The 21,809-nt window shown below is 49.1% G+C and overlaps 3 protein-coding genes across 3 annotated transcripts; 1 reads left to right on the plus strand and 2 right to left on the minus strand.

Annotated features, from left to right (window-relative positions):
• The first annotated feature begins 42 nt into the window (after nucleotides 1-42).
• On the plus strand, nucleotides 43-12,509 carry rin1b (Ras and Rab interactor 1b). Its single transcript, XM_054753647.1, has 12 exons — nucleotides 43-184; nucleotides 5,086-5,229; nucleotides 5,299-5,413; nucleotides 5,487-5,559; nucleotides 6,709-6,800; nucleotides 6,878-7,050; nucleotides 7,119-7,400; nucleotides 7,465-7,978; nucleotides 8,451-8,759; nucleotides 8,843-8,974; nucleotides 9,041-9,210; nucleotides 10,060-12,509. The coding sequence occupies exons 2-12, from the start codon at nucleotides 5,086-5,088 to the stop codon at nucleotides 10,381-10,383; spliced, it is 2,328 nt and encodes a 775-aa protein (XP_054609622.1). The 5' UTR covers nucleotides 43-184; the 3' UTR covers nucleotides 10,384-12,509.
• A 635-nt stretch (nucleotides 12,510-13,144) lies between these two features.
• On the minus strand, nucleotides 13,145-15,602 carry zgc:101810 (uncharacterized protein LOC493612 homolog). Its single transcript, XM_054752621.1, has 9 exons — nucleotides 15,405-15,602; nucleotides 14,886-14,996; nucleotides 14,625-14,783; nucleotides 14,410-14,539; nucleotides 14,192-14,328; nucleotides 13,974-14,123; nucleotides 13,725-13,870; nucleotides 13,535-13,667; nucleotides 13,145-13,462 (listed from the first exon to the last, which is right to left on the minus strand). The coding sequence occupies exons 1-9, from the start codon at nucleotides 15,450-15,452 to the stop codon at nucleotides 13,292-13,294; spliced, it is 1,185 nt and encodes a 394-aa protein (XP_054608596.1). The 5' UTR covers nucleotides 15,453-15,602; the 3' UTR covers nucleotides 13,145-13,291.
• A 1-nt stretch (nucleotide 15,603) lies between these two features.
• On the minus strand, nucleotides 15,604-17,396 carry six7 (SIX homeobox 7). The gene is made up of 3 exons (XM_054752622.1): nucleotides 16,889-17,396; nucleotides 16,436-16,599; nucleotides 15,604-16,354 (listed from the first exon to the last, which is right to left on the minus strand). The coding sequence occupies exons 1-3, from the start codon at nucleotides 17,294-17,296 to the stop codon at nucleotides 16,159-16,161; spliced, it is 768 nt and encodes a 255-aa protein (XP_054608597.1). The 5' UTR covers nucleotides 17,297-17,396; the 3' UTR covers nucleotides 15,604-16,158.
• Nucleotides 17,397-21,809: the final 4,413 nt, after the last annotated feature.

Genomic DNA, 21,809 nt, shown 5'->3' on the forward strand with positions numbered 1-21,809 from the left:
CACGCACGCACGCGCGCGCGCGCACACACACACACACACACACACACACACAAAAACAGAGAAACACACCTCCGCCTTGTCACCACTGATGCGCGCACTCTGCTGACGAGCTCGCGCTCCCGCGGCACGGTGCGCGCAGTCAGCCGCTCGTCGCGTGGTGCACAGGACGTCTAATTAGCACAAGGTAAGTCACCTGACTTCAAGTTTGTTGTTGGACGTGTTTTCCGGTGTAAACAATGTTTTGCATGCTTGGGGTGCAACTCTTGTGGTGACGTCACAGGGTGTGTTTGCTGACTTTCCATCGCACTTTTAAGTCTTATGGAGACCGAAATGACGTCACATCTGTGTGCATGCGCACGTGGACACAGCAGAGAAAGGAGCAGGTGACCATGTGACCCTTGCCAACCGCCCCCAGAAACCGTTAATTTGACCCCAAACGCCCCCTCCCCCCATCACTCCCCAGGCCTCACCCCCTCCAGGGCAAAGTGGGCGGCTGCTCACACATGGGACGTTACATAACGCCAAGACTGAAGTGCCATCCTGCAGCGTGGGAGTGGACGTGATGTTCACGCTTCCTCACTCTTCTTCACTCTTCTTACTTCATCTTGTCTTCTTCACTGTTCTTGTTTTCATCTTGCGTCACTCTTGGCTTCTTCACTGTTGGGGTCTTCCTCTCGTCTCCTTCATTCTTCTTGTCTTCCACTTGTTGTCTTCTTCACTTTTCTCGTCCTCTTCTGTATTCATCACTTTTTCTTGTCTTCATCACTCGTCGTCTTCTGTCAGCCTCACTCATGTCTTCATTTTTCCTGTCGTCCTCGTCTCACTCTTTTCTTTTTCTACTTGTGTTGTCTCCCTCACTCTTCTTCACTCTTGTCTTCATGACTCTTCTCTTGTCACACGTTTGTCTTCTTCAGTCTTCTTGCCTTCATCTTGTCCCACTCTTTCTCAGCGGTGCCACCAGGAATACTGGGCCCCATGAAAAAAAAAAAAAAATCACTTCTTGTCTTTATCACGCTTGTCTCAATCTTTTCATCATCATCCTTCATGTCACTTCACTCGTCCCTCTTTGTCAGGAAGACATTCATGGAGGGGCGTCCTTTTTGACATGTTGTGATTTATCAGGAAGGGGACTATTGCGTGGTCAAAGGGGTCAGCATGTTGGAACGTGTGTTTGCAGGTCAGCCAGGGGGTTCTGGGTTGAAATCCGGCTGTGTGTAGTGTGCATGTTCTCTCTCGTGCTGGCGTGGGTTTACTTCTACCACAGTCCAAAAACATATGTTAGCTTCACTGGACACTAATTGTCTATAGCCATGAGTGGTTGTGTGTCTCCATGAGCCTTGTTATTGACAGCTGACCAATCCAGTACAAAGTCAGCTGGTATAACCTCCAGCTCACCTTTGACCCTGATCAGAATAAGCACTAGAAAACGAATGAAAGAACATCTCTTTTGTGTAGTCTTGCCGGCTGTCAGCTAGGCAGCAACGATCTATTGCAGGGGTATTCAACTAAAATTCAAATAGTCTGGTCTGGACCCCAGTTCCCCCCCCAAAAATACAAGCTGCAGGTCGAAAATGGTCCCTGGGCCAAACTTTCCAAACCCCTGTCTTAGGATTTAGAACCACCAACCTACAGCATCAGGATTGTCTCTGAGACTGCCTATTTTCTGTGATCTCAGTTCAGACTGGAGTGGGTTTGTTTGGTCAAGAAACTGTCATACTTTCACAATGCCACTTTTTATGAATGCCACAGTCTCTGAGCATTTAACTGGTTTCTTCCAGAGGGAAGAATGAACATACAGTACAATAAATGAGTCTGTACATTCTTGGTTGAAAGCACTGTCCACTTTTCTCTTTTTAGAGCGCCATGTGTATTCATTTTTTTGTTGTCTCTGCAGCACACTTGTCATGCTGTCCTCTCACTCATCTACTATTGCCGGTGGCCAGGGTGAGGGAGGGCGGGAGTAGCAAGCGGGCTGCATTTCTCTTTTCTTTCCCCATAACCTTCACTCGTCTGGGTCTTTATCCGTGTCTATCACTTGTCCCTTTCTGCTTTTCCTGTATGTCTCAATCATCACTTGCTTTGCTTCTCTCCTCTTTCATCTGTTGAGTCGTAATGTTCACCGCCAATGCATAGATTTTATTGGTTGAGTAGCATCACCTGGAATGGCAACTGGTCAGTGAATTTCCTGAGCTGATCAAAAAGTACCGTAATGTCTAAAAATGATGCGCTGGTCAAAATAGAAGTGCCTCCCAACGATGCTGCTAAGTCGTGCGCGTGCGCCATCGCACATTGCTCCCACATTCTCAGCGCACAACCAATCCATGCAGCGCACAAAATAAAATCAAAGCTCAACTGTAAATAAAATAAACACATAACAATTTGTTGTGTACCATTTTGCAACGCAACTCGGTGAGTCATGGTCGACAACAAGCGGTAATGATGAACACTTTCCAGTCAGTGATAAGATCCTATTCGCATGAATTTACTAATGCAGCCAATCAATTCATTAACAGTGCGTTACTACCTGCCGCTGTTCTGCAGGTTAGCGTATAGTTAGCTAATAGGGCAGTGGAGTTGTTGCATGCTGCTTGCTAACCCTGTATTATGGCGAAACTAACGGGCAGTTCCACATCCACTCAGCAAGCCAAAGTAAAAAAAAGTGGTTCTTTTAAAGAGATAGTTAGGATTTTTAGACACCTCCATCAGCAGTGGACTACCCCCGCCCGACAGGTGCAATACTACAGTGTGCACGTGTGATGGCGATCACATTAGTCCAAGCAATGCTCAGGTCGTTTGTGTGTATGCACAGACACTTGAAAAATTTTGGGGGGGGAAACATTGGCGCCCCCCAAAAAACTCTATAATTAATTGGCTATAGGTCCAGATCGGTCCCTATTGGACAGCGTCTGAGTCTGGACTCGGACCACAGTCCGCCTGTTAGTGACTTCTGTTCTCGTGCAACTTACAGTGTGTGTCACTGCCGCCATCTGGTGGTCTTAGGAGGAACACATTCAAGAGCAATATGACTTGAATCAATAGTGCTTTCAAAAATGTTGAATTTTAGACGCTGTTCAGGTCACTACACTTTGGACACACGCGCACATGCGCACACACACTAAGCGCTGATTATTCACAGTTATGCTAACAGTCCTTCTCCTCTCCTGCAGCCGTGTGTGTTGTGTTGCTTCTGACTCACAAACACAAACACATTAACACTGACACCTGCCGTCAGCCAGTAAGAGGTTCACCCCCACCACCTCCCCTGCGAACACTTATAGCTCACTGTGGCGATGTTGTTCCATGAGTCATCAAGCTAAACTTAGCCGCCATTATGGTCAGTGGTAAACATAACGAATTAACTTTTTCCCAGTATTGAGTCACTTTGTGAAGTAACAACTACAACATGTTCCCGTGGTTTCACTATCACAATTACGCAAACTCACAAGGAAGGCAAGAGGGTTGAACCACTGCGAGCAGACGCACCAACCCAAGGGGGCGCCAATGGGCTCTCCCTCAGTACCCGTGTTCGCTCTGCACAGTGATCCTCATCGTGTGCTAACTATGCTGTCACTTGCAGCTTTGACCATCTCTGTTTTCCTCAACACACACACACACACACACACACACACACACACACACACACACACACACACACACACACACACACACACACACTTGTGTTATCTCCCATGCACACACTCAGGTTGGAGTTTGCATGCCCTCACAAAACTGTGATGATGCTCACTAACATGATGACTTACAAAGAAGGAAACTTTCTTGCAAAGACCACCCAGGACATTCTTCGCCAACTTGTCTCCATGCACAGGGGTGCACGCACAACCAGTTACATAACAGGTGTCAGAAGGTGCAAACGAATGAAAACAAAGCCCGTAATATTTCTTAAATGTGGTTCAAGCGAACTTGATAAAAAGGTGTGACTTCGTGGGAATAAGTAACCCCCTCACCACTTTAACAATGATGTTGGTGTTTTTGCGTTGTGCACGCGCAGCCTCGACTTGTCAGAGAAAAGGTGTTTCACTGAGTGGGAATGCCTGGTAGAATGTGTAGGCCAGGGTTGCCATGGCAACCATCTGCTGCTACACTGCAGCCCACACAATGTGACATCCAGCAGCATGCCGAGCTGAGCGATCGCCACTTTTCCGGAGCCAAATATCACAAATCGCTAAAATGGACTGCTTGTTCTTTTAGCATTAGCGAAAAGGAATTTTTATCTGAAGCACGCAGCTATCGCATCAAGCTGTCATTAGCATTAGCCCCTGAGCGTGGCTAACAAATGAACAAAGTTTCACAAGTCAGATCATTCAAGTCCAATTGAGCAAAACTAGCTGGATGCTCTCACTTGTGGTCATGAAGTTCGTTAACCTTTTCAGCCACTTGTTTCTTTCCTTGCTTTAAGGCATACACACACTACACCAGGGGTCCCCAACTGGTACAGGGCCGAACTGGGCCACAGGCAACTTTCAGGTGAAATGACTACATCACCTTTTATGTAAATGCATATCGATTTTGGAAATATGGGCCACTATTTTACAGTCGTCCCTCGCCACTTCACAATTGAAACACTGTGCCCTCACTCTACCGCAATTAAGTATTTTCAAGCATAAAAATGACTAAACACAAGCAGGTCCGTGGTTGGTTTGGGACCACTGCACGAGACCATTAGCACAGTGATGAACTTGATTCTCCCTCCCTCTCCTTTATTACGCGCACAAATGTAGACGCGGGTGAGCGAACATATTGTGGATTTGACTTTTGTATAATTTGGAGTTTATTTTTCCCGTGAATTGTGTTGGTTATCATGAATAACATGCAAGAAATCGTATTGCAGTTGGCTACATTGAGAGCATGGATGTGCATGTGCATGCAATCGTGTCTTGCTCTGGCCCACCTCTTCCATTGTGCCAAAGGAGGAAAGGTAGGCTACGCCTGGGCACAGGTGAGCGTGCTCACACCAGCCAAACATGCTGGGATTTAGGTGTGAAGTGTGCCCAGGCACGGTACGATTGGCCTAAGAGTGAGTACACCGAGAGGGCAAGACGATGAGTGCTGTCTGCTGTGTTTCAGATGCAGGAACCGGGCACCCCTCAGCCGGGCCCTCAGAGGACCTTTAGCGTTCTGGATCGTCTGCTGCTAACACACCCAGTGTGGCTGCAGCTGTCACTCAACCAAGACTCCGCCCTCTACATTCTGCTCAGAGAGCCTGTTGGGGTCAGTCACATTTATGCTAAGCTACATAGGAACATTTACTCTGCTAAACTGTTGTTGGTGTCCTGGCAGACGTTTTTAGTGCGCAAGTGCTGCTCCAGCCAGCGGAAGCTTCTCTGTTTGAGGGTCACAGCCGACAGGAGTTCGTCCTCTGTGAAGGAGTGCTTCATCTGTGAGGAAGACTACAGTGAGTGCAGCTTCATTAGCATGGGTGATGCTGAGGGCAGCCTGTCAATCAAACTTTGTTTCCTCTTCCCCAGCATTCGCCCTCGAGAGCTCGGCGCTCAGCTTCCCCGACTTGTGTCGTCTGGTGGCCTTCTACTGTGTTAGCAGGTCTGATCAGTGGACTAGTGTGCCACATGAGACTCCACCCATGTTCAGCTTCTCAACATGTTGATATGCTTCAGAGAGTCATGTGCCCAAACCAGGGGTCGGCAACCCGCAGCTGCGGAGCTGTGCATTTTGGAAAAGTTTGAAATATTTTGACTCACCACAAGTCTGTGAATATAGCTACACTGCGTTCTGACTGCTGATTGGATGAGCAAGAGAAGGGGTAGGGGGGCTGTTATGTGCAGTGAGACACAAAAAAGACGTTTTGTGACATTTGTGCTATCCTCGTGGTAAGCTAACCTATCCATAACCATGGAGACGTCCCTAAAAACAAACATCTCGGAAGAAAATAAGTGTTTAATTCTGAATGGATATATTCCTTTGCCTTCACTGCCAATGACTCTGGCTTACCCGTGTGCTTGATGTGTGGCGAGATATTAGCAAACGACTGAAAATCTAACATTTAGAGACATTTTCAAAACAATTTTCAAAACAATAAATACTACAGAAGGTTGAGCAGGGCAAACGTGCTTTCAAGAAGTGGATGTACTCTCCAAACTCAACTATAGCTGCTAGTGTTGAGGCACATGAGATCATGAGGAGAGGGAAGTCGTTCACAGATGGAGAATACATGAAAGAATCGTTCATTAAAATATCAGAAAATATCAGAGCATCTATTCTCCGAGTTTAAAAAAACAGGAAATGATTTTCAAAATAAAAGAAAAGCCTCTCTCTGCAAAGACAGACAAGGACAGGACCAATAGAATGTCAACAAACATCACCAGTAGGCAAACGGACGACATTAATGCAGCGCAAGCATATTGCATTGCCTGTGATGAGTCAAGTGATGTAAACAATATTGAGCAGACACACTGATATGCGGATATGTGAACTCTGGTGGGCTTTTTATGTTAAAGTTGTCTTGTTTGAATTTTACACAAATACTGGGAACGACTGAAAAAGGCCTACATTTTTCTGTGTAAATTGGAATTTAAAAAAAGATTAAAACCTAAAAGTTTATAAGCTGTGTCATGTTTTGCAGCTCCAGACTATTTTTCTTTACCGGAAGGGGAGGCAAAATGAGTCTTTTGATGGTAAAGGTTGCAGACCTCTGGCCAAAACATTGATTTCAATTGATCATTTTGTCTGCAGGGATGTGTTGCCTTTCCCTCTCCAGCTGCCAGATGCCATCGCCAAGGCCACCACACACAGACAGCTGGAGGCCATCTCACACATGGGCCAAGGTGCATGTCTTCATCTTTTCCTGTTCTAGCGACAACCTCTGACTTTATGTCCTTCATTTCTTCTCATCTCCATGCAGACTTCTGGAGCTCGCCAAGCGCCTCCGAGCTTCAAAATGGACCTCTTCCTTATTGCAGCAGCAGCCAGGTCTCGGTGGCAACGACCTCCAATCGATGTAGTCTTCAGGCCCTCAGCAATCGAGGAAAACTCTGCTTTATAAACCCGCTCTTCCTGCAGCTGGAAGTCTGCACGGTGGGTTCTGATGCAATCAAAGGGACACAATTGCAAAAGCTGATGCATCCATGTTTTCCTTCGCACAGCAAGTAGAAGTCCAGAACCACAGTGCCTCCAACAAGCGACACCGCTTCAAGCGCAGCATGCGACTCCGCCTCTCAGAGTCCTCCATGAATCTGTCCCTTGAAGGGGTGGGCTCCTACTCGCCTCCCCCATCGGTGGAGATGCCTAGCGAATCCGAGATGCGCACACCTGGCTCCGACTCCCTGAGGAGAGTCCATGCCGGGGCGGGGGTTCTGAGGAGAACGCCTGCCGTGTCACCAGGGTCGGCAGACGAAGAGGACCCGATGGCTGCCAGAGCGCCTCAAGTAAGAGGTTGAGTTTACAGGCAAGGCTTAAAGATCACTGACCTCCTGTCTTTTCTCTGCTAAGGTGAACCAGCCTCCTTCGAAGACGCCCGCCATCGAAGTGGCTCTCCTGGCCCTGGAACGCCGCCCTGCTCCATCTCTGGCCGAGCTAGACAGCAACAGCTCCTTCAGCAGTCTGGATGAGGAAAATGAGTCGGATTCCGATTCCGACCATGCCGCCGCAGCCCAAACACAGGGCTTCCAGAGGCCGCCGCTGAGGCGATCGCGAGGTCGTGGAGGTTTGCGCCGTATGAGCGAGGCGTTCGTGTGTTTCTTTGCTCCAGACAAGCGCCTGACACGACTGGTCGAGGAGCTGTCCCGAGACAGGCGCTCCATATTTGGAGGGATGGTCCAAGACTTCCTCCTGGCTCAGAGGGGGCTGCTCAAGTCACTCGCCGCCTCTTCCTCGTCCCCACATGTGACGTCCGTGCAGCTCCTGCAGGGTGTGCGTCTTTTCCTCTCTCAGGCCAAGTGCTGCCTCCTGGAAAGCGGCGAGCTGGAACCTCCCATTGAAACTTTGGTGCCAGAGAACGAGACGGGTACAGACATTTCCGATGATGTCATGCAACTTAAAAAGAGACTCACTGTTTGCTAGCACACGTCACTGAAACAAAAATATAAAACTCACAGAGGGGGCTTCTATTGGGTAATTGTAAAGTAACGGCTGCTACTTCTCATGCAGCCCTGTGCGTAGGCTTGTGTGCGCACGTACATGCACGTGTGTTGCCTGGCAGTGCACGGCCGCTGCCTTCCTTCCTGCACTCTGATTTATCTGCCTTTGCGTTGGTGGGAACCATTTGCATTTTTTTATCATCAAAAGATCTCACAGGCCCACGCATGCTTGGAGAGCGCACGATTCGGGTGGTAGGGGAAGGGGTAGGGGTGTCAGCATGGGGGGGGATACTGTTACAGTAGCAATGTGTAGTCACTTACACATATATGGACACATGACTTTAGCAGGTTCCAGTTCAAGATAGTTAAATATTTACAGTACACTCTTACACTCGGCAGATCTGGCTCTGGAGCGCGCCATGTTCTCCTGTGTGCTCCGCCCCCTGAGGTCTCACCTGGACAAAGCCCTGGTGGCACTGCACCAGCAGGACGGCTTCAGTCAGCGCTTCAGCCAGAACCTCGTCCGTTTAAAAGGCACAGATGCCATGGAGCACCTCGGCGTGCACACGGGCGTGTCGGACAGTCGCCAGGTGGAGAAGGTGAAGCAGAAGCTGGCAATGATGAGGCGCACGCACTCGCCCATCGACAAGGTGCTGCTGCTGCTGCAGGTGTGCAAGTGCGTGCACAAGGCCATGGGCGGCACGCACGGTGAGCCGCACAACACAGCCACCTTGATTACGCTGCGCTGTCACGGATTTGAAGTCAGCGATGGAGTGTTGGCTTCTTTGCAGGGCAGGAAGTGAGCTGGGAGGACTTCCTGCCGTCGCTGTCCTACATGATGGTGGAGTCCAACAGGCCTCACATCCTGATAGAGGTGGAGTACATGATGGAGCTGCTCGAGCCGTCCTGGCTCGGTGGAGAAGGTCAGTCACTGAGCATCAACGAGAGGAACTTCTGTGGAGCCCACTCTGCTGGTCTCGTGCTTCCAGGTGGCTCTTACTTGACCAGCATGTTTGCCAGCCTGCATCTGATCCAGAGTATGGACCGAGACCGGCCGGCCTCAGGCTGCCTGACCCCCGAGGCCCAGGAGGCGCTGAAGGAGTGGCGCTGTAGGCGGAGCCGTGAGGCCCAGAGGCAGAAGGAGAACCTTCAGAGCCAGGTAGAGGAGGTCCAGGGTTCTGTTGTGTGTATGGCTTCATATTGTGGCAGTGACAAGCTTCAGAACCATCACGTTCAACTTTTTGAACTTCCTGAATCAAGGAGTGACCCAAACAGCAGGTGAGGTCAGAGGTTTCATCGACTGTGCCTCAGCTCATATGCTAACTGTCCTGCACAAGCCTTTGGTGGTCCATTTCCACGTTTGGTAAACACGTCTGGAATTCATTCGAGGGGATTAGTTTTTAAAAGGTAATCCGCTGATCTAGGCCATGCATACACACGCACGCACACACACACACACACACACACACACACACTTTCACCTGTTCTCACACCACTGGTTCAGATTGGTCCAAGCAGATGCCAGAAGGAAAAAAAGAGAAAAGAGGCATTGTCAACGTTTGTGTGCGGTCACGTGGTGCCTCCCCGGGCTTCAAATAGCCCATCTAAGTGAGCCGGCAGCCAGATTCTTCTCCGACACAGGCGGGCGATCCGTGAGGCGAGTGCGATGAGGAAGTGGGCGGTCAGATAACATGAAATTTATTGAGCTGCATCTACGCATCCAAGCAGGCAAACACAATATGCACACGGACAGCGAGGAGCTCAGTGACTCTGTAAGTTGGACCTGTTGATGTGTGTATGTGTGTGTGTGTGTGTGTGTGTGTGTGTGTGTGCGTGCGTGTGTGGTTGCTAAAAGCATCTTCTTAAATGGGTCCAATGTGATCTTATATAATGGCTTGTTTTACTTTGCTGTCAAAGTTACTGTAAAGGCTCTGCAGAACTTTGGACTTCGGCAGCCACCTTCCAAGCCTCTTTGACCCAAAGTCTTCTTTCTCTTCCTTGCCTCCAGAGGTGCGTTCGGATACTGTTCCAGGACGGTGAGCGGAGCGCCGTGCGGACCTTGCAGTGGCGAGCGGGGGAGAGCAGCCAGGCGCTGGCACAGCTGTGTGCCGCCACCTTCGGTGTGTCTGACCCGCAGCAGTACACGCTGTACTGGCGCAGCGGCGGTGAGATGCGGGCCCTGCCGCCTCAGGCCCAGCCTCAGGACCTGGCGGGTCACAGCGAGGGAGGCCCGTCCCTCTCCTACCTGAGGACGGACCACGACTTCAGCAAGATGCGGCGGCTCACCAGAGGTGGTGCTGTGGACCTGAGTGAGTCGGTGTGCGAGGAGTGAGTGGGAGAAGAGCGGAGGGGGTAGGAAGGGAGGAGGAGATGGATGCCGTCTCTCTCCGGTGGGGGTCGTGAATGGACCAGGAGCAGCACGGCGCCTGGCGTAAGAGAGGGTTCTATTTGTGTCACCAACGTGGAGGGATGACATCATGACAAGGTGAACTCCTGTTGCCTGGAAACAAAAGCACACAACCTGGTCCTGATGTAACTCGTCGATATCTTCTCATTCGCCGTTCCACAATGACACAAAACCGGATGCCAAAGTTTGCAGATTTGGACTTTAAAGGAGATGTGAACCACCTTTGACTTTTTTCTGTGTTTTTTGGCTGCGAGCGTCGTGAGGTCTTAGCATGATGAGTGTGAAAGAGGAGCTTTTTAGACCACTTTTGTATTATTAACACACCATGTGGCGTGGTCGTGGAAACCAGCTGAATGTATTCGTTCAGGGGTGTCCAAACCTTTTCACTGAAAACGTGAAGGGTGTGTGGGGGCACTTTTATATTATGCACATTTTAATTCACTACACACGCTAAAATCAAATACAGTTATTAGCATTTTGCCATCTAAATTGCTTTTTTGAGGGCTTTAACACACTCGAAAACCAAATGTGAGCATGTTTATCCTGGTAAAAATCTACGGGCTACAAGACACAATCCCATGACCTGCTCCGTAGTACCGCCGCCGGAGGGTGAGAAATACCCGCCACCAGTGTCTGATGGACAGGAAACATGGTACACGTTCATCATGACATCATGCATGAAAATCATAGATCATCACATACAGTCAGATGCGCAGCTTGTCGGCCATTTTGGGACGCAGGGGCCATTTTGGGGGATTTGATCGATTTTAAGTTGTTTTTTTTTCCTGTGTAATGTTCTAATGCGGGGCTGTGTTTAGTTTTATCCGCAGAATGTGTCACGGGCCAATAAAAAACGAGCCATGCGTCACAAATGGCCCCGGGGCCGCACTTTGGGCACCCCTGAACTAGAACAGTCTCACCATCACACTGTGGTGGGTCAGGACAGAACCTGCCGACTTCTGCTGACTGTTCAAAGTTCACGTCTTGTATTTCAAAGTAACTTTGATTGTTGGGCCTGATGGGTAATTGCAGTAATCTTCAACGTGTGCAGGCTTTAACCAGCAAGTGATGATGATGTGTTTTGAACATAACTGCATGCTTTTAAATTTGAGGTTCTGCGAATGTGTTGATTGTGTGAGCTCACTATTCCTTTTCAGTGTAAATGTGTCAGCTAAATCGCAATAAAACTATTTCATGTGTGCAGATGTGCTTTCTAGTGCCAACAACAAGGGGCAGCACAACACATAATGAATTATCAAACATTTCAAGGAGGGATCCAAAAGTGGGTCACAGTGCTGTTGTCAGTGGATTGCGGGGTCTTTGCCAAAAAATAATTATGTAATGACCCGATATCGATGACTTGGTCAAAGTTTTAAGCCGGAGGGGAAGGACATCGAGTGTGGACTTAAAGTGCTGTCTGTCCGACGCAGAGCAGCAAACACAATTTCTATTCTTCTGTAAAAGTCTCACTGCCGCAGCTCACCTTGTGTTGCATGGGGGAATTCCACCCACAATGAAGGCTACCAAGTACAGTATGACGGCACTGGGAGGCGTTTCACGCCTAATTCGATCTATTGACCCTGGCAGAGGGGTGGTCTACAGAAGAAATGGTCCTCCTACTTACCTACTGAGTGTTGAAAAAGAGCAACTGGACTCGCTTGATTTCCTTGAAGATGTTTCACCTCTCATCCCGGTCCATGTTACACACATTTTTTGTTCAAATAATTTTTGAGTTTCTGGATGAAAAACTTCCTGGAACTGTTCCTGGAATGATTATGAAACTTGTTGCTGGCACACCGTGTTATTTTGCACTACCTCAAATTCAAACTACTCCATCTCTGGCTAAGCTGGACAGCAGCAGTAATATAATGTCTTTAATGTCTTTTCATTAAAGGGACTGTTTGCAACTGGCTCAAAATTACACTGCCAGCGCTGAGCAAATGCGCCTGCGCGTGTGTGTTACCTGGGTGGCAGCCTAATTACGTGCTCACAGCATGAGGGCGGGATATTTATATTTTAATTCTGTGGGTAAGTGTGCGTGCGTATGGTTGGAGGTATGGTGGTTTTCGAGGGCAATGTATTGTAACTCTGTAAAGCAATTTGGGTTGCATTTAATATGTACAAAAGCGCTTTATAAATAAATACAAATTTGATATCCTTGCAACACATTCAAAGGTTAGCGCCCTCTAGCAGCCATCCCTTCAAATGTAAGATTTCAATAAATGTATTAAATAAATAAGATATTTGAGAAGTTTAGGTTAAAAAATGTGGGTTGCCGCTTGTCATTGAAGGGTGGTGGTGGGTCCCGCAGCTAAACCAGTTGAGAACCACTGATATTAAGCACACATTTTAAGGACACTCGTCTATGTTGATTAATAATCCAAAAACGAGGACTTATTTTGAAAAGTGTCCTGCAGCACAGCTTGTCTACCTACCCAGTCGTTCTCTTTGTGGTTATTGGAATTGGCCTCTTATGTGTCACTTTGTGGCATTTATAAATTCTTAAAAGACGACAAATGTGCGTTTCATCCCTGGTATTTACAGACCAAACAACTTTGGGTGCTTTCAGGTGATAAGTGGTGGTAGCCATATTGGATTGATGTCAGCCAATCAGGAGCTCTGTTGTTGGACTTGTGGCAGAAGTTCTGAGCCAATCAGAGTTTCTCAGTGGCAACTTAGTGAACAGAATATTTATTGGTGCAATGGAAACATTTTTTTACACTTTATAAACTTTATTTAAAAGCACCTTGCTTTTAAACCTTAAAAAAACTTACAAAAGATAAAAGAGACAAAAACAGATCACTGTGTTGCTTATGACAATATGGGCATGGCTTTATCTGACTCCGCCTCCCAGTTTTTGCAGCACGCCAAGGCCGCTCTCCAGGTACTCGGCCCTGCTCAGCCAGAAGGAGTCCTTGTCCTTCATGATGTTGGCAAGCACGGCACCACCCAGGAACACCATGTGTTTGCGGCGTGGGGGGTCCTCGATGCGAATCTTAAACTTCTGCAGAGGTGAAGACAGCGACTGAGAACACACGCACCTTCACTGTGTTGCTATCGTCATGTGCGTTCTTACGGCCAACTTTTGCGTGTCTCCGTCCAGAACTCTCTCTAGGTAGAGCTGCTTGATCTCCCGCTCCAGTCTGGAAGGGAGGCCGGGGTACATGGTGCTCCCCCCGGACAGGACAATGTGTTTATAGAAGTCGGCCCTGCGAACACAAACATGTCTTAGTCACATTACGGCGAGCTCACAAAACCACGCCCACCTGAGGTCAATGTCAGCAGCCTGGATGGTGTTGAAGAGAAGCTCGGCCACGCCCGCTCCCTCCACGTTGATCAGGTGAGGCTGGAAGAGTGCTTCCGGGGCGCCAAACCTCTCACCTCCTACCATTACCTGCCGGCCGTCAGGGAGCTGCGGCCACATTTAAACGCATTTGATTTTGCAAAAGCGACTTCCAAGTGGCGCTGACTGGACTATCAAACGAAGTGCGATGGGAAAGTTGGATCCGACCTACCGTGTAGGACTCCACCAGGTAGGTGGTTTCTGTAGCGAGGCGCTGCTCCTGCTCCACGTTGTACCCTACGTAGCACAGCTTCTCCTTCAGCATGCGCACTGTCTCGAAGTCGGCCGAGTGGTTGAAGGCGTAGCCGCGCAGCAGCAACAACTGAGGTCACAAAGTAGGTCATGTGACGTCACCGCTTACCTTTAATCAGGCCGCGCAGCTTCACACACCTTGATGAGGTAACGGGTGATGTCACGCCCGGCGATGTCCAGCCTACGGGTCAGGTGCGGCAAGGAGAAGCCTTCGTACACCGGACAGATATGAGTAACTCCATCCCCTGAGTCCACGACCACCCCTGTTAGAAGACCTGTTGGCAGAAGTCAGGCAGGTCTTTTATTTTGTAAACTTGTGCTGGCAATGGTTGTATGTTCCCGGCAACTGCTCGCACCTTGAGCGTAGAGCGTGAGCACGGCCTGGATGGCCACGTAGATGCCGTGGAACTGGTACTTCTCAAACATGACCTCAGCGATCTTCTCACGGTTTTTGGTTGGGTTCATGGGCGGTTCCGTCAGCAGAATCTGCTCCACGGAAAGATTCCAACAAGGTCACCTCTTTAAAAGTGACACCCGCCTCCCCTTTCTTACAGGCTCGTCTCTTTGGTACCTTGCATTGAGACGGTTCAATATCCAGTCGCTCTGGACCGAAGGTGTGGTCCCACAGGTGGAGCATGTCATCCCAGCAGCGCACCATCCCATTCTCCATGGGGTAGGACACCTCAAGCAGCGAACGGCACTCGCTAGCTTCCTCACCCACCATCAGGTCCTGAGGGTGAGGATGTGGAAAGACGAGAAGAAAAATGAGTCACAACAATGTGGATAATTGACGTGCCTTTACTTTGAAACACGTTTCATTTGAATTTCCTACTTTGATCTCGATGTTGCCCACTTTGGTGGTGGAACGGATGACCGGGCGACCCACCATGGCTGGAAAGATGTGGTCTGGGAAGTTGGATCCAGCAAAGCCACACTTGACAAACTGCAGAGGGAAACGAGAAGCACATTAATCCCGCACGTGATTGCTAAATACTTCCATTCAGTTTATTAATCCAGCTGCACTTTAATCTGCATCACTTTGACCCTCTTCAACATTTGAACATAAACGTGTTCCTCCTCTGCCTGAGGGCCTGTAGCACATTCCATTCCATTTTCCAACTTTGCAGTTTTTGTGGAGAGGCCGAAAGCCCCTCCTGATATGTCACTTCCTGACTCATAGCCAATGGCTGCTGAGCTGAGAACCTCACAGCCTTGTATGGCAGCGTTGGAGAGCAACGAGTCTGGACAGGCTCACACATTCCCAACCTGGCCACCTTGATCCAAAAATGTCTGGGAACATCATGCAGTAAATTCTACAATACACAGAAAGTGGTGATGTCGTTTAACCTACCCCTGTCCCGTTGTCGCAGACCACCACTCTCCTGCCCTCAGAGTCCATGTTGATGCGTCAACAGCTCACCACGTCTGCAGCCTGCACACCTGGCTGAGAAACTGTGGGTGGGGCTACTCAGCCGGAGCCCACCTACCGTACGACACCCATCCTGCCTTGTCCTCATGTTTCAGGTGAGATCAAACACACACAGCGTGACTTTGGATAAAAATACTTTTATTTATTAACAAACCTTCGTCTTTCATTAAAATGCAGTCTGTGAAGTCGGAGGCACTAGCGAGAGCGATCACGCACGCACCCCTGATGAGCCCAGCCAATCACATTTGCTGCTTTTGTTGGCATGGCAAAACATGGCTGGCGCACGTGACTTGACGTGACATGGCGTGGAATGACATGAGGTGACGTGAGGTGAAGTGACATGATGACGTGCCCGTGACGTAATGTGAGGTGATGTGACGTGATGCCCTGGGTTCCTTTAAGGCAGCGACATGTTGACTGCGCACATGCTCACCAAAGAATACGTCAACATGGAAGATTTCTTCTAAAGATTCTTTTTTTTTAGAAAGTCTTCTACTATACTGCTGTCAAGGTCAACAGCCGAGGTCACCATTCTTGTTAAGTGCGTGACATGTTTGCGTTTGTGACGCCACAGTCCTCTCATGGCGGTGCGCTCCACGTCCTGGCAGAGGTAGCACCAGCACGTGCACAGTGTCTCTAGGGTGCGTACATCCCATCCTCAAAGCCGTTCGCCATCTCAGGACTCAAACTCGCTGTCGCTGCTGACGGAGATCTCAGGAGTGGAGGCGCCGGCCCCCCTGTGCTCGGTCCCCGTGCTGCAGTCGCTGGCCTCAGGGCTGCCCAGGTGGCGAGGGGAGGGCGCCAATAAGTTGGGGCGGCACTCCTGAAGCGAGGCATCCCCAGAGGGGAGGAGGGCGGGATCCTGCTGCAGTCTGGATGGAACAAAAAACAAACCCTGAAGTCGTAAACGGTGTCGTAACACAAACCATTATTGGACGCTCGCTTTGACTCACCTGTTTTTGGCAGATGCGGCGCGGTCTCGCTGGCGCCGGTTCTTGAACCAGTTGCCGACCTGAGTGGGCGTGAGTCCTGTGGCCTGGGCCAGATGTCTCTTCCTGGAAGGGTTGGGGTAAGGATCTTGGAGGTACCACTCTCTCAGCAAGCTGCGGGTCCTCTCCTGGAGACACGAGGACACAGGGTGTGCCTGATATCATCCTATAATTCCCATATCATAATCGTCTTAGACTGATATTGTTGGAAGATTTACTTCCAAGTCAGAGTCGATCCACTAAATTGGATAATGTTTTTAGCAGCTTACAGCAATACCTAATCCAGCCACACGGCGGCGTTGACGCTCAGACAAGTGAAGACTGATGTCAAAATAAAAGTTTTTTTCTTGTATCTCCTAACACAAAAATCACGATCTCCTGTTCAGTGTTCCAACTTGAATGTGTCACCTATGTTACCTTAAAGCAGTGAGTCTTCTGCTCGCCGTCCCAGATAGTTCGGGGCAAAGGGAACTTCTTGCGGATCCGGTACTTCTCCACCGGGCCGAGGGGTCGGCCCCGGAGCCTCTCGGCCTCCCTGTAGTGCGCGTCCAGCCACAGGTCCTGCAGCTTGGCGTGAGACTCCCGTGTGAAGCGGTGACTCTGCAAGATCTGGTACAGAGCCTCGAAGTTCCCCCCGTGGAAGGCCACTAGGGCTCGGGCGCGCATCACCGATTCGTGCCGATTCAGTGCCTCCACGGCGGAGCCCGGCACGGCGGCGGGAAGGGACCAGAGGAACCGACCAAGGCGCTCCATGTCGCCAGTCTCCTCCAGGTTCTCGCACACCCGGGCCACCTGGTCCGGTGTAAACATGGGTAGTGGAAACATGAGTCCAGGTGCGCGTCCAAAAGGTGCCACCTCACCCGGGTCTTCTACGATGTGACAGCAGGTCCTGGTGGCCACGGTGAAGAAAGCGGACCAGGAGTCAGGCGGTATTTATAGCGGGACGCAATTAGCATCTCAGGGCATGTTTGGAGAAGGATTATTGGGCTCGACCATTAACCTCTTAGCGGGGGGTGCTGTGGACAGAGGTGACTGGCTCATCAGCTTGTTTGGGTCATTAGCCTCAGGATGGGGCGGGGGGGGGGGGGGGGGTTGGGGGGACACGAAGAATACGTCACCACGTTGGCCTTCAGAGCTGTCATGATCATACGTCGCCTGTTACACGTCGATACACGCGGAAGGTCGCCGTCAGGTGAAGGAGGATGATCCGCAAAGAGGATTGACATCACTGGAACATCTGCACGTTACTGGTTACCCGCCTCTGTGTGTGCGTCTGCGCGTGCGTGCGTGTGTGTGGAAGCCCACCTGGCATAATGAATTTGTGGCTTAAAGTCAAGCCTTCTAAAAATGACCTGTTGATTGTGTGTGTGTGTGTGTGTGTGTGTGTGTGTGTGTGTGTGTGAGATGGGGGTCTTAGCATGCTGTATAAATCCACAGTGAACACAATTAACAAGCCATTGGGAGGAGAAGTAATTAGTATTATCTGCTTAACACCGTGGCAGAGAAAATGGCTTCCACACACACACACACACACAGAGTAATTCCCTGCAGGCAAATGTGTAAGCGCTAATTACAAGCTCATTTGCAACTCAATAGCAGTATCCTCTCAGACAGGTCCCCTCACCCCCCCATAAGACACTGAGCGTTAGTTTAACGCCTCACCCCACACGTACACGAAGACGCCACCCCCCACCACCATGGTTCTTCTCAGTCAACACACATAGGTGACTGAATACTTCACCTAGGTCACAGGTCATGTTTTCATGTGTTGGTCATGTGACAGCGGCCATGTTGGATGTAGTAGAAGACATACAGTAACATGACAGGGCAGCCGCTATCATGCTTGCTGTTTGAGGGATCAGCTTACCCAAAGCTCACCTTTTAAAAAATAGCAGCGGATTATTGCTGTTCTGTTTGCTGACACGGCTCGCACTGACTGTTGGAGGCCCTGCCGCTCGCCAGCGTTAGTGAACATGACATAAGTCAGGGTGGCTTGGTTGTTGTGGTTACATGCATGCTAACGCCTCTAGCTTGTACTGGCTGCAGTACAAGCTAAAGCAATACATTGATATTTTGCCCAATGAGGTTCATTTGAATTAATTGATATTTTGCATTAATCCCCTTGCAGCTTTTTGGGTGCATGTTCAGAATGTTCTGAAAAATGTAACGGTGACTTCCTTCTTCTGGAGCATGAATGAGTGCGGCATGAACACATGAAGCGTGTGTCCATGTAACAGGTGTTAGTAGAGTTGTTTAGGAATGGCCCAGGATTAAAGGTGGGACTTATTCTTACCTAAGAGCATAATGCTCATTAATTCCTGCTTTGGTGTCTTAGCTCACCCTGATCCTCTGTGGACGGGCCGAGCTGGGTCGGCCTGTGCTGCAGACGCCTCCGCGGCCTCGACGGGAAGAGCACTCAGCTGTCAAGCGGGATTGTTTGTCTATCTGAGCGGGAAGGCCGTGTAAGACTGACAGGTGCCGAGCAGGGCCTTAGCGTCCTGTCCAACAATCCTCCCAAGAGATTTGAGGATTCTGTGACAAAAATGGCGGTCAGGAAGGCCGGGGGCGGGGTTGCACATGACCCATTTAGTGCTCTCAAGGGGAAATCCTCACATCGTCACTGCAGGAAGATACAACAAGTGGACATTTGACAAAAGTATGTGTTGTTGTGGTGCACAGGAGAAGGAAAAGTGTGCAGCCGTGGAAAGCGTCAACGTACGCCTAAAGATGAAAGACCACAACTCATTTAACACAAAATATCATCAGTAATAAGTGATGGAGATGATACTATTATAGTGTTGCACTTCCACACTTACACTTAGTCTTTTGAGTGCATACAGTAAGTGCGTTCACACTGAGAAGTACAGTAAAATGCAGTGCAGTGTCAGTACCTTGATGTTGCACTCAAATCTCTCAAAATGATGAGTGTGCACTGATGGACACTTACCACCCTCAGCAGTTGCCATCAAAATTCACACACTCAGGAACAAAGTACACAGTGTACACATTATACTTATTGAAGTATACTGACGCAATTATTAAGCATTAAGCACTAACTGATGCTATGTCTCAAATGGATTACTTCCATCAGAACATTTCAATTCCTAGCAGAAATGATGATTGCAATAGCTACCCACGTCTTCTGTTCACTCAGCCGCCATTATTTCAACTTAACTGTAAGTTAGGACACACACAGCCTCTGCTTTGGTTAAAAGCCAAAGCCAACGATGAGAGTACATAAAGTGTTAGCTGAGGACGCTTGAGTCTCGTCACACTGACTCGCTGCTCAGCTAACACACTCTGGCAGGCAGTGCAAATAAAACTTTGGTCCGGCTTCAGCTTGTGTACGAGGCCTCCAGAGAGAGTGCATATTCGCTTTTTAAAAGGAAGACATGATGGCCAGTGTTGGCATGCAGCCACTTAGTGTTGTGCAAACATCATTGTATCATAGCTGCATGTGTATTAGTGCATCGATCTGTGTGTGTGTGTGTGTGTGTGTCTAAGAACATATGCTTTGTACTGGTGTGTACGTGCGTGTGTGTGTGTGTGTTATAGTGTTGCCAGCAGCACAGCATGAAGCATGACATGCACGTCTGCAAGACCACTTGGTCCGAGGCATCCTCACCTGGGTGTGTGTGTGTGTGTGTGTGTGCGTGTGTGTGCGCGTGTGTGTGTGTTGCTGAGATGGTGTGACAGCAGGGGTGGTAGGCTAAGAGGTGTTAGTGTGGTGAGAAGGATTAGGCCTCCTTTTCTCTCCCCCGGACAGAGTCACGTCTCATTACTGCTGTCCTCCAGCCTGGCCCGTCTGGGCCTGATATACACGTTTAAAATGCGTCCAGCCTGCCGAAGCTTTGGAAGGTGAGAACCTTGTTGATGGCGGCTAAGCCCTCACTTGTTTTAAGTCAACACAGGCGTGTTGGAGAGCTTGTTGTGTTGTGGTTTGGTGCACACAGAGCTCAAACGAGACAAGATGCCAAAATAAAACACAACAATGACAGAGAGAAGTCCTAAAAACAACATGGAGTCACAGAGAAGTTGGATCAGTGTGACTCCTTCATCTCTGACCCACAAGGAGCGCCGACATGTTCATGCCTCCCCCCGCCCGGAGCTGCTCTCTCGGGTCGAGTTGGCGGGAGGTGGCCTCCTGCTAGGCCGCACAGGAGAGGACGGCCCTAATTGCTTTTGGCGTAAAGCTCTGTGACCCAGATAAGCCCGTGGAGATAAAACCCAATTTGATCCAGCAAACCTGTTCTGATCCACACCAGTTGCCTTCTGCCACTTTATCAACAACAACGCCAACGTGTGCACGCTCTCACGCTAAAAGCTCGCCAGCACTGTGTTATGCTTGCAAACAATCCTCATTTTAACTGGAAAGCAAAAGTTGAACCAGACAAAGCCAAAACGGGTGTGGAGTCGCTCATGATGCTGGGCGTCCCTGCTGGTGGCACATGTCCGTCTCGCTTGTTAACAGTGAACATGCTGATAGTTGTTTCAAAGCAAAATGGTTCAACTAAATGGACACGTTTGACAGATTATCTCTTCAAGTCTGCACGCTTTAATTTTAAAGAGCAGCTTTTCATTGGATGTTGGCCTGACATCCCCTTGCTAATCATCATTGCTGGGGTGTCTTTAAAAGCCTATCTAAGCCTCGTTACACCACAGGCTAATGTGTCAAGTGGGCGGAGCGAGCGACTTGTCAGCCCATGTAAATTCAATCATTAACCCCTAGCTGGCCTACTGGTGGATCATTTAATATTTTCATGGCGAAGCAGAATAAAGTCAGACAAAAATGGCCGTGTTACACTGGCAATGGTGCAGTAGTTAACCTTTGAAACACCTGACGCTATCTCACAAAAACCTTTGCAAATACTCCATTTTTATAGTATCATTGTCAGATTGACAGATTGAAGCCATGGCCCGTTGTGTTTTCTAGTCCATACCCCCCACTACATTCAACAAAAAGATAAACACAACACTTTTGTTTTTGCTCCCATTTTTCATGAGCTGAGCTCAAACGATCTCAAACTTGCTCTATGGACACAAAAGTCGCATTTCCCTCATGTATTGTTCACAAATCTGTCTAAATCTGTGTTAATGAGCACTTTTTTTTTGCTGAGATGATCCATCCACCTAACAGGTGTGACATGTCAAGATGATTATTGCACAGGTGTGCCTAAGCCTGGCCACAACAAAAGGCCACTCCAAAATGTACAGTTTCATCACACTGGACCATGCCACAGATTGCTAGTTGCAAGTGCGGAGGGAGCGTGCAATAAGCATACTGACTGCAGGATTGTCCACCAGAGCTGTTGTCCATGAATTGACTGTTCGTATTGCT

The sequence above is a fragment of the Dunckerocampus dactyliophorus genome, chromosome 15 (genome assembly GCF_027744805.1).
Source record: "Dunckerocampus dactyliophorus isolate RoL2022-P2 chromosome 15, RoL_Ddac_1.1, whole genome shotgun sequence".
Taxonomy (NCBI): domain Eukaryota; kingdom Metazoa; phylum Chordata; class Actinopteri; order Syngnathiformes; family Syngnathidae; genus Dunckerocampus; species Dunckerocampus dactyliophorus.